The 12,506-nt window shown below is 50.1% G+C and overlaps 1 protein-coding gene and 1 long non-coding RNA gene across 2 annotated transcripts in view; one reads left to right on the forward strand and one right to left on the reverse strand.

Annotated features, from left to right (window-relative positions):
• Positions 1-970: 970 nt before the first annotated feature.
• Positions 971-12,506, reverse strand: part of STK11 (serine/threonine kinase 11) — a 63,592-nt gene continuing 52,056 nt past the window's right edge. The window contains exons 9-10 of the mRNA XM_080989063.1: positions 5,350-5,588; positions 971-1,981 (exon numbers count right to left, since the gene is read on the reverse strand). Of these exons, the coding sequence (XP_080845189.1) occupies positions 5,374-5,588 (215 nt within the window). The 3' untranslated portion in view covers positions 971-1,981; positions 5,350-5,373. The remainder of the gene's footprint in view (positions 1,982-5,349; positions 5,589-12,506) is intronic.
• On the forward strand, positions 5,595-9,809 carry LOC308467558. Its single transcript, XR_013981214.1, has 2 exons — positions 5,595-6,983; positions 8,219-9,809. It is a non-coding gene; the product is annotated as an uncharacterized lncRNA (long non-coding RNA).

Genomic DNA, 12,506 nt, shown 5'->3' on the forward strand with positions numbered 1-12,506 from the left:
GCAGCCAAATAACTCGCCAGGTGACCTCGCTGTGCCTCAAGCCTAATTTTCAGAGTTTAAAGGAAGGTCGGCAGTTCGAATCCCCGCAATGACGGGGTGAGCTCCCGTTGCTCGGTCCCTGCTCCTGCCAACCTAGCAGTTCGAAAGCACGTCAAAGTGCAAGTAGATAAATAGGTACCACTGCAGCGGGAAGGTAAACGGTGTTTCCGTGCGCTGCTCTGGTTCGCCAGAAGCGGCTTAGTCATGCTGGCCACATGACCCGGAAGCTGTACGCCGGCTCCCTCGGCCAGTAAAGCGAGATGAGCGCCGCAACCCCAGAGTCGCCCACAACTGGACTTAACAGTCAGGGGTCCCTTTACCTTTTAAGGAAGGAGCGGCACGTACTCTTGGGAGGGGAAGATTGGGCTATACGTGCAAGAAATGGTGACAAACGTGGAGGCGTCAGGGGTCCAGCTGGAGGCGGAAATTTTACCTCCGAATCAGGGACCACGTTCTCCCAGGGAGAGGGACCTAAGTGCATTGGCTGGGGCTCCCTTAATGGAAAAAGATCTTCCCTCCTCCCGTCTCTGTATTGCATAGAGTGTAAGGTGTCCCCCCCAAAATCCGAGGGGTTTCTTTGCCGCGCCCCAGAGCTGCATCCACCCAAACGCTCCTATTATGGAAGACTTGGGCATCTCCACGTGCCAATACAGAGGTACATACTTAATTCGTTCTGGAGGTCCGTTCTTAACCTGAAACTGTTCTTAACCTGAAGCACCACTTTAGCTAATGGGGCCTCCATGCAATTTCTGTTCTCGTCCTGAAGCAAAGTTCTTAACCCGAAGCACTATTTCTGGGTTAGCGGAGTCTGTAACCTGAAGCATATGTAACCCGAGGTACCACTGTATCTAGCTCAATGTTTTTTTCCTCCCAGGCTGGGCTAAATAAGCACCGCCCCCCCCCCAAAAAAACAGGCTCAGAAACCCATGGCTCCATTTTGACTTTTTATTTTCTTTAAAAAAAAGAAAAAAAAGGAAAGAAAGAAAAAAAAAAGCACTCACTTCCCTTTGCTCCAGCCCTTATAAACAGCATGCAGATTTTTTTATTTTCGTTTTAATAGTGTGGTGATTTTTGCTGACGTTTTAAATACCGGGTTTTCCCCTCCCCATAACACCCCCTCCCTACTTTCTGAACCTCTCTTCTCCCCCCCCCCCCCAATTTTTGCAGGCCGCGACATTCCCCTCCCCAGCTCTTTCCATTTATTTCAGATACGGTCACAAATGTGCAAGGAAGTTCTCTAAAGATAACTGCAAATATAAACCGCCCTCCCCCCCCTCAAAAAAAGAGGGAGGGGGAAGAGAGGGAGGGGGAAGAGAGGGAGGAGGGGGCTGAAAAGAAAGAAAGAAAGAAAGAAGGGGTAGGGGAGGAAAAAAAATATAATATATAATATATATATTATATAACAGTAGTCTACTACATAAAGTGCGTGTCGATGGCTTTCAAAAATTCTAACACGGGGAGGAATGGCGGGAGGGAAGATGTGCCAAGTCCTGGAGGGAACTCGCCCCCCCATCTCAAAAAGCCCCCCCCCACCAACCAGGAGCAGCCCCCTTCCACTTCAATCCCCCCCCCCCAACAAGTCGTGGGAATCCGGACGGCCACACAGACAGGATTTCGGGAGGTGAAGCACAGACAGGCTTTTTCGTCTTCTCAGTCTAAAAAAAGCAGGATTTGCTGAACGGGCGTTGGGTGTCGTCGTCTTCTTCTGCCCCCCTCCCCAAATAAGAGGATTGCGTCTTTATTTTTCTTTACAAAAAGGCGTTTCTCTTCCTGTTTCTTGGCTCTCTCTTTTTTGGATTGCAAGCGGGGGTCTACGGGGGTCGGCTACCAGGGATGCCGGCATGAGGGGGCAAGGGCACGGCCGGTGGGTGGGGGGGAAAGATGCACAGAGAGCCGAGGAGGGGATACGGCGGCCGCCAAGCGCAGTAATTCGGGGCTCTGGCTGCAAAGAGTTTAAAAAAAAGAAAAGGGGGGAGGGAGGGAGAGAAAGAGAAATTGGACGTCAGAAAAAGTTCTGCGATTTGTTGCATGCTGCTCCCTTGTGTCACAGTTACCCATGTGCAAAAAAGGGTGCATAATTTAAAGCTTAAAAAACCCCACTACAATTATTATTATTATTATTATTATTATTATTATTATTATTATTATTAACAACATCTGCATACCACCCTTCATTCAATAATAATAATAATAATAATAATAATAATAATAATAATAATTTATTATTTGTACCCCGCCCATCTGGCTGGGTTTCCCTAGCCACTCTGGGCGGCTTCCACAAAGACCAAAAATACACTAAAATATCACACATTAAAAACTTCCCTGAAGAGGGCTGCCTTCAGATGTCTTCTGAATGTCAGGTAGTTGTTTAGCTTTTTGACATCTGAAGGGAGGGCGTTCCACAGGGCGGGCGCCACTACCGAGAAGGCCCTCTGCCTGGTTCCCTGTAGCTTTGCTTCACGTAGCGAGGGAACCGCCAGAAGGCCCTCGGAGCTGGACCTCACTGTCCGGGCTGGACAATGGGGGTGGAGATGCTCCTTCAGGGATACTGGGCTGTTTAGGGCTTGAAAGGTCAGCACCAACACTTTGAATTGTGCTTGGAAACTACTGGGAGCCAGTGTAGGTCTTTCAGGACGGGTGTTATGTGGTCTTGGCGGCCACTCCCAGTCCCCAGTCTGGCTGCCGCATTCTGGATTAGTTGTAGTTTCCGGGTCAGCTTCAAAGGTAGCCCCACATAGAGCGCATGGCAGTAGTCCAAGCGGGAGATAACCAGAGCATGCACCACTCGGGCGAGGCAGTCTGCGGGCAGGGAGGGTCTCATCCTGCGTACCAGATGGAGCTGGTAGACAGCCGCCCTGGACACAGAATTGGCCTGCGCCTCCATGGACAGCTGTGAGTCCAAAATGACTCCCAGGCTGCGCACCTGGTCCTTCAGGGGCACAGTTACCCCATTCAGGACCAGGGAATCCCCCACACCTGCCCGCCCCTGTCCCCCAAAAACAGTACTTCTGTCTTGTCAGGATTCAACCTTAATCCATTAGCCACCATCCATCCTCCAACTGCCTCTAGGACAACAACAGGACAACAGCAGGTGACATAATTTTTTTTAAACAATAGAGAGAGAGGGAGAGAGAGGGAGAGAGAGAGAGAGACCCATGCTGAGGGAAAAAGAGCCCTGAATTGCATTGGACTAAATGACTGCTATGGTCCTCTTCCAACACCCCCCCCCCCCCAGTTTTCTGATTCTGAGAAAAATCGGCAACATTTAATTTAAGACATTCCATCTTTTAACAACAGGCTAAAAGATGCACAAGCTTTTTAAACGTCTGGGTTGGCCCGTCCGAGCAGAAACGTTTTTAGCAAGCACCGGAAAACAGTACGGGGGCCCGATGTCCGGGGTCTTTCAAGGCAGAAGGGGAAAAGCCTTAGCGAGGCTTAGCCGGGGCAGCTGGCCAGGGCAGAGAGGGGTCTTTCTAGTGTTTATCATGGCTTTCTGGGCCTGCAGAGGAGATCCACAGAAAACACATCTTGCTAAGTTGCAGCAGGTCTACCGGGAGTAGGTTCAAAGCGAGAAAAGAGAGAGCCTGCTATCTTGGCCAAGAAGTAAAAATAAAAACCGCGAGCCAGCAGCGCGACGCATCTGCAAAGAAGCCAAACGCAATCTTCGGCTGCGCTAAAGGGAACCGCCGCTTCCGAAGTCCCGGTTTCGCTTCGGCCCCCGAATTAAAGCAGGAAACCTGCGTCCAGTTCTGGGGCGAAGCAAAAGCGGCCGAAGGCAAACTGGAACATGGGGTGGGGTGGGTGGTTCACAGAAGGGGGGGGTCGAGATGGAGAAAGGTTTAGCCTGGAGGGGAAGAAGAGATGCAAACACGACCACCTGCTTCCAAAAAAGCAAAAGAGATTTTCTTCTTTTGCTGCTGCAAAGGACTTGATCGAATGAAGGGCCTGGAGGGAAGATTTCGGCTGGATTATTTGGGGGCTTGCCTTGGGCGGGCCGGCAAGCAAAAGCTCAACAGCCACCTTTTCCTGGGGGGGGGGGGCGATGCTCATCTGCAAATATCTTTATCTTGGAGTTTTCTTGTGTGTTTTTTTGGGGGGGACAACACCCCCCCCTCCTGATACAGATTCAGTCTCGCTTGCATGAGATACTCGTTCCATCTTATTTTCCAAAGCTATTCGGAGACTTAGCTGGGAGTGAGGAAGGAGGCTAAAGAAGAACAGGGGAGGGAGGGGAGAATGGAGAAACCTGGTTGCGAGCCAAGGAGATAAAAGCTTTTTTTGGGGGGGGGGGTTGCAAGGAAGAGAAGGCGCCACCGGCTAAGTGCATTACTGCGGCGAGGCCAGGCGGGGGTGGGCAGATCACAGATGAATAATTTTCTCTTCTTTCTTCCTGGGCTGAGCTTATGAATCAGGAGAGCTGGGCGAAAACAGCCGGGGAGGGATTTTTATTATTATTTTGTTCGGGGTGGGGAGACAAGAGAGAGAAGGAGGAGGGATTCGGGGTTTTCTGCAGAGCTGGGAAAGGGAGGGATATACGTCAAGTCAAATGAAAGCTGGATGCACGAGCGATCGCGTCTGCCCCGCTCCGCGATCCCTGCTCACTTAAGGTCAGAGACACAATACATGCATTAAAAAAAACAAAACCCTGCCTTGGTTAGTACGTAAGAGTCGGAAGCTTCCTCTTAATTTTTTTTTTTTTGGGGGGGGGGGGGGATTAAAACACCCCAGAAAGGATGCTAGCGAGTCTAGATGGCCCTGAATGCATGAGAAACACCTTGTAGCAATGAGTTCCTCTGGTTAACTTGATACTGCCCGGACACTGAGGTCCAGCGCCGAGGGCCTTCTGGTGGTTCCCTCGCTACGAGTTCCAGGGAACCAGGCAGAGGGCCTTCTCGGTGGTGGCGCCCGCCCTGTGGAACGCCCTCCCACCAGATGTCAAAGAGAAAAATAACTACCAGACTTTTAGAAGACATCTGAAGGCAGCCCTGTTTAGGGAAGCTTTTAACGTTGAATAGGTTATTGTGTTTTAGTGTTCTGTTGGAAGCTGCCCAGAGTGGCTGGGGAGGGCGGGGTATAAATAATAATAATAATAATAATAATTATTATTATTATTATTATTATTCTTCCCGCTTTATACGATTCTACGAGTCAAATCACTGACCCACGCTGTTCAGCACTGCCAAAAGTGACTGGCAAGGGCTCTCCTGGAGACTAAAGCTGGGACTTTCTGCATGCAAAGCAAGCGCTGTAACCACTGGGCGGCACCACCTTTCCGGAAAAAGAGAGGAAGGTGAAGAGGAAGGCACAGACCTGCGGTGGGCGATGCTTAGGCCGTCACTGTTGCTTGCAGGTGGACAGCTTCCGAATCTTGCTGCTGGTGGAAGACGAGGCTTTGCGCGAAGGGTTGGACGAGGCGCTGGCCCTCCGCTCGGCCTTCGTCTTCCCGCTGAGCTGGGCTGGCTCCGTCCCGTTCATGCAGACCGGCTTGGGGAGGCCCCGGCTGCAGCGGCTTTGCCCGTTCTGCCTCGCTTCCTCGTCAGGCACCTGTCCTGGAAGGCAAACGGACGGGAACACGGAAAAAAACACAAGAAAAAAGGAGGTACAGGGGAGGTCTGTGCCACGGGGCATACGCAGAGGGCAGACGAGAGCATCTAAATCTCAAACGTGGGAACTTCCTGGGAAATGGTTTATAAATGAATTGGAGAAAACGCTCAAAATAACTTTTAATTTAGAAAACAAACAAACCAGAAGTGTTTCTTTTAGGGAGAATTGGTATAGAGTAGGCATAGGCAAAGTGGGCCCTCCAGATGTTTTGGGACTACAACTCCCATCGTCCTTTCGGTAACTCTATAGCAGGCATAGGCAAACTCGGCCCTTCCAGATGTTTGGGGACTACAACTTCCATTGTCCTTTCGGTAACCCTATAGCGGGCATAGGCAAACTGGGCTCTCCAGATGTTTTGGGACTACAACTCCCATCAACCTTTCGGTAACTCTATACCAGGCATAGGCAAAGTCGGCCCTCCAGATGTTTGGGGACTACAACTCCCATCGTCCTTTCGGTAACTCTATACCAGGCATAGGCAAACTCGGCCCTCCAGATGTTTTGGGACTACAACTCCCATCATCCTTTCGGTAACTCTATAGCAGGCATAGGCAAACTGGGCCCTCCAGATGTTTTGGGACTACAACTCCCATCATCCTTTCGGTAACTCTATAGCAGGCATAGGCAAAATCGGCCTTCCAGATGTTTGGGGACCACAACTCCCATCATCCCTGACCACTGGTCCTGTTAGCTAGGGATGATGGGAGTTGTTGTCCCAAAACAGCTGGAGGGCCGAGTTTGCCTATGCCTGCTATAGAGTTACCGAAAGATTGAAAGAAAGAAAAATAAGTGTTTTATGTATGCCAATGGAAAGAAGAAGATTCAGTACCAACCAAGGAGGAATGCCAGACTAAATTAATGGACCATGCCGAAATGGCAAAAATTAAGGGATTAATAAGGGAACCAAGAGGTGGGGGAACTTTATCAAATTCGTGGATTGTCTGAAATGTTACTGTTCATCAGCGGGATTAATTTAAACCAAACAGTTAAAAATTAATGCTAAAATGAGGACTAGGGGGTAATCAATAATTGGAGTAATGTAGCAGTTGCAGTGTTTTTATACACACACACACACACACACACACACACACACACACACAGAGTGGTACCTCCGGTTAAGTACTTAATTTGTTCCGGAGATCCTTTCTTAACCTGAAACTGTTCTTAACCTGAAGCACAATTTAGCTAATGGGGCCTCCCGCTGCAGCCGCGCCGCCGCAGCACGATTTTTGTTCTCGTCCTGAAGCAAAGTTCTTAACCTGAAGCACTATTTCTGGGTTAGCGGAGTCTGTAACCTGAAGCGTATGTAACCAGAAGCGTATGTAACCCGAGGTACCACTGTATATAAGAAACCATAAACGGAGCGCTAGGGGGGAGTCAAAACACACCTATAAGTTGGATTGTGTTTGTTAAAATATTTCCAAAAAGGTTTGTTCTCAAACTTGAGTTTCCGGCTGGACTACGGCCTCCATCATCCCTGGCCGCTGGTCCTACTAGCCAGGGATGATGGGAGTTGTAGTCCGACGACAGCCGGGGACCAAGGATTGAGAAAACGCTTGATGCCTGAAGTTCATCATCCTGTCTTCTCAGCGGCCGACCAGCTGCCCCGCATAGCTGTCAATGTTTTCCTTTTTTTAAGGGCAATTCCCTTACAGTGGTGCCTCGCAAGACGAATGCCTCGCAAGACGAAAAACTTGCAAGACGAAAGAGTTTTTCGTTTTTTGAGCTGCTTCGCAAGACGAATTTCCCTATGGGCTTGCTTCGCAAGACGAAAACGTCTTGCAAGTTTGTTTCCTTTTTCTTAAAACCGTTAATACAGTTGCGACTTGACTTCGAGGAGCAACTCATAGCACGCGGTGTGGTAGCCTTTTTTGAGGTTTTTGAAGACTGGTGATTTTTGAAGCTTTTCCAAAACTTCTTTTGCAGCCATTTGGTAAGTTAAACTTTTGAAACTTTTTTGGGGGGTTTTGGATTTTGGGTTGGGGTGCTTGGAATTCAAGGACTTGGTGTTGGGGAGGGGTTTGCAAGAATCTGGAAGCTTGTGTGGTTTTTTTCTGCATTTTTATGATTTTTTGTGACCATGGGGCACTCTGCTGTTGTTAAAAAAAAAGATTTCTGGGTTTGGATTTCTGTGTGGTGGGTGGCTGGGGGGGGTCAGGGAATTGTTGAGAAGGGGTTTGCAAGAATCTGGAAGCTCTTTTTGTACCAAGTTTGGATTTGTTTGGACTTTTTTTGACCATAGGAACGCATTAATTGATTTTCAATGCATTCCTATGGGAAACCGTGCTTCGCAAGACGAAAAATTTGCAAGACGAAAAAACTCGCAGAACGAATTAATTTCGTCTTGCAAGGCACCACTGTATTCCGAATAGGATTCCTCGCAAGAAAAGGGAAAAGTTGACAGCTATGTGCCCCTGTGGAGTTGGGTTGGCCGGATCTGGCCAAAGAGGAGCTACCTAGTCCGGCACCCTGTCCTTGCTGCAGTTAACCGGACCCCCCAAAGGGATGCCCCACCTGGGGCAGGTCCTGAGTGCGAATCTCCCCACTCAAGATCCCCGGCAATCTCCTGCAATAGGAGAACTGTGGTGAGCAGCTATTGTAGACTTTTCCGCATCCCCCCTCCTAATTCTCTTTTAAAGCCTGCCTCTTACAGGAAGCCTTGCCGTTTATGAATTATAATTATTAATCTCTGGAGGTTTCTATCCTGCCTTGTTCATCTCCCAAAGGGGTTTCGAGGTAGCGTGTGAATTGCTCTGCCCCAATCCGACCCTACAAAGTAGGTTTTGGCTGCGAGAGGCACAGCGAGCGGGAGGATTCGAACTCGAATCTTCTCCCAGGCAAATCTGGGACGCTGCCAGCGCTGGTGCCACAGCTGGGTCTTCTCAAGTACCGCTGTGATAGGAATTTTATGGTCTTAGATATATGGTAATGTTCATAAGCGTACCAACCAAGCACGTACATAGATCAGCACAGGAAGACCGACCTGGAACCATTTTGATTCCTAAACTGAGCAAATCTTTTCTCTGCAAGGCAGGGGGTTGGACCCGATGGCCCTTGTGGTCTCTTCCAACTCTATGATTCTATGAAAATGGAAAAGCCTCCCCATTGTCTTTTCCTTCACAAATCCTGTCTTAAGGATATGAATAGGGTGAGCCTGTGACCTGGCCCAGGAACTAAGTATTTATCATTACAAAAGACTGGCTAGGCTACCCAGGAAATCCAATCAAGTAACCTGCCAGACAGGAGATAAACAACAACAGGAGAAAAACAATATTAAAATTTCTGTGATATAGGTGTGATGTTTCTGGGGGTGGTCTTGATCTACAGGGTGGCAATTTCAATAGTCTTTATAAGGCCTTGCGCGCCATTTTTCTGGGTCCCTCCTCTCTCCTGCGTGTGAGGGAAGCACCCTGTTGCAACAGATGAATAAAGATCAAGCTTACTAGCTGCTTTGCTTCTCAATATTCTCTGGTTGGCCTCTGTTATTTTCTCCTACCAATAGGGAACCTATGTAAGGACTCTATATGGGCTCTTGGATACCCCATAAGGGAAAAGGGCAATTTTTTGTTTACAACACCGCCCGGCAACACCATGCCAGGAAAAAACCAAACAAACCACGAGAGTGCAAGGGATTTGCTTTCCCGCAAGTAAGCGTAAAAAGAAATAAAAAATGAGGCAGAGCGACAATTGCTTAGCTCAGCGACGGGGGCGGGTGGGAGGGAAGGAGGACGTCAATCGTGCCTTCGGCTAACAATGCCCTCTGTGATCGCGTCTGCTGCTCTCGCACTCGCTCCCCCTGCCGCTGCCGGTGCCTCCCGGCAGATCCTGCCAAGGTAATTTTCACGCAGAGGAGCGGTGGCTTTTTCAAGCCGGATGACTCAGTCGGAGCCAGGAGAAGGGGCGACTGCAGATTGCTTTTTTTCGCCCAAGGACGCAGATTCCCGTCACAGCACCCACGGAGGCCCCCTGGGGAGACGTAAGTCGCCTCCGTAAAGGACTTACGCACAACCCAAAACGTGTCGTCCTTTCTCCCTGGGGAGCTCCAGGCCCCCCCCCTCCAAATAAACAACAACACGCCATTGCCTAAGACCTTTGCAAAAGGGGTTGCTTCAAAGACCCGTTGCATGGATCCTCAGAGAGGGCCTTTTGCTCACGAGTAGCAGCCCGTTCATCCCCATTTATTTATCTCAATTTGATGTGCTGTATCTTTTTTTGCATGTGTCCTGGCCTTCGCAGGACAGTGGGGGGGGGAGCAGAAGTGTGGCACAATGGTTAGAGCATTGGGCCATGAGCTGGCTGACCAGGGTTCAAAACCCCAATCCACCCTGAAGCTCGCTGGGTGATTTTTGGGCCGGTTGCTGTCTCTTAGCCTAAGCTACCTCGCAGGGTTGCTGCAAGGATGGAACAGGGAGAACCGCCTTGAGGTCAGTGGAAGGTAGAGGTGGAATGCAAATGTTAACAAATAAAAACAAAATAAAAACAATCAAGCAAAAAGACACCAGCTGCCCTTGAACCGAGTCAGTGGATCATTCTTATAAGAGCACCTCTTTCAGAAATCAGCGCCGAGGTTTTGGGTTTTCCTCTTCCCTCCCTGTCCCCTTTCCCTTGCGTGTTGTGGAGGGTTTTGGTTTTTCCCCTCCATCTTCTAACGCAGTTGTCCTGCGGAGATACCAACTGCCTCGCTTTGTTTGCAAGCTGCTCCCGAAGCCATTTGGGCAGGGTGCACAAAGGCAATTAACAAAGATTCATATAGGAAGATATCCACAAAAGGGTTTCTGGAGAGAGTGGCAAACCCTTTCGGGTTCTTAACCGTGGGGTTCCCAGAAATGGGAGGAGAGGGTGGGGTTTTTTTGGGGGGGAGCAGAAAAGAGAGGGGGGGGCCTCTACTTTCCTAGCCAAGTAAACAATAGTGTATGGAGAATTTTATACCTATATATGCAAGTAGATTCAGCCAAGCAACATCAATTTTTAAGTGTTTCGGCAGGGAAGGAGGGAGCAGAGGAAGGGGGGGGGATGCAAAGCAGCCACCCCTCCAAAGCGCCTTCTTCTTCTGATCAATGGAAACCTTAATGAGTTTCCCTCCCCGCAATGTAAGCCAGCTCCTGCCTCCGCAAGTGACTCACTCTCCTGGTTTTCTCTTCTCCCTGTGCTGCCACCTCTGCCTGCAGCTTAGCTGGTGTTCTCAAACGCTGCGGGAGTCGCCATCCCGAAAAAGGGTTTTTTCCTGGCGCTCTCTTAACACGGCACCCCAAACCCTACACAAAAAGGGGACCCCTCTGCTATGCCAAGTCTCTCTCCCCCCCCCCCCGGCGCAGATGCAGAACCTGATGACACCCTGCATTTCTATTCATATAGGAAGATATCCACAAAAGGGTTTCTGGAGAGTGTGGCAAAACCGCCACTTTCACCCACAGGGGTCCTCCGTCGGTTGGGGCGCAGCCCGAATCTGCAACCGTGCAACGCCGTTCGGGCATGCCGCCTCGCAGCAGCTGCCTCAAGCAAACTCCCTAACTCCCAAGTTGCTAGACCTCATGACTTTGGAAAGCAGGACACCCCGAGGGGCCGGAAGGGAATCGATTCCCGTAGCTCGCGTAGCTGTGGAGATGGCAAGGGCTATTTCAATATTGCGGTACCCTGGCTCACGTGTTTATTTCTTAAAAGCAGTTCCACGGGCGACAGCGAGTGAGCCGGTGTCCCTCGCAGCTGTTTTGCTTGACGGCTATTCTGCCCAAGCAGGTATCTCAGGTGGGAAAAGCCAATGGCATGTGAGGTTAAAACCTCTGCCGATTCCATGTTAGTGCAGGGTCAAGGAGTTTATATTCTTCTCCTCCTGAACCCCCTGAACCCTGGCCGCGTGCTTTAGATCTAATTTAAGGAATTCTGCCCAAGCGGGTGAAATCTTGGGGCTCCCCCCTCATGCCCCGCCAAGCTTTTATTTGTAGTGGGGTAGGAGAAGAAAATAGGGACATGGGTGGCGCTGTGGGTTAAACCACAGAGCCTAGGGCTTGCCGATCAGAAGGTCGGCGGTTCGAATCCCCCTGACGGGGTGAGCTCCCGTTGCTCGGTCCCTGCTCCTGCCAACCTAGCAGTTCGAAAGCGTGTCAAAGTGCAAGTAGATCAATAGGTACCACTCCAGTGGAAAGGTAAACGGCGTTTCCGTGCGCTGCTCTGGTTCGCCAGAAGCGGCTTAGTCCTGCTGGCCACATGACCCGGAAGCTGTACGCCGGCTTCCTCGGCCAATAAAGCGAGATGAGTGCCGCAACCCCCGAGTCGGCCACGACTGGACCTAATGGTCAGGGGTCCCTTTACCCTTTACCTTTAGGAGAAGAAATGTATTTAGCGTTAAGGCTGGGAGTGCGTACCCAATTCTGACCAAACTTAGCCTCCTGGATGTATACTGTGCTTCTGACCGCGGGGGCAGAGAGCAGCTGTCCTGGCTACGAATTCTGCTCCTCGGATTTGTGCGGTCTTCTTTTAGAGCTATCCAAGGCGGCGGCCCATGGGTCCCCCCTGTGGCAGGAAGTTCCACAGTTGAATGCTTCAAATATCTTAGGGGCTGTCACACGGAAGAGGGAGCATGCTTGTTTTCTCCTGCTCTGGAAGGTAGGACTTGAATCCATGGCTTCAGAGTGACAAGAAAGGAGAGGTTGGATGGCCATCTGTCATGGATGCTTTAGCCGAGATTCCTGCATTGCAGGGGGTTGGACTAGATGACCCTCGGGTCCCTTTCTCTTTTTCTATGAACTCTGCACTGTGAGGATGACATTTTCTTTGGTCTGTGCTGAATGACCCCAGAGTTCCATTATTACGAGAGAAAAACCTGCCTCCCTATCGACTTTCTTCACCGCAGGCACAATCTTACC

Source organism: Podarcis pityusensis (genome assembly GCF_964106645.2).
Source record: "Podarcis pityusensis genome assembly, chromosome: 18".
Lineage (NCBI taxonomy): Eukaryota > Metazoa > Chordata > Lepidosauria > Squamata > Lacertidae > Podarcis > Podarcis pityusensis.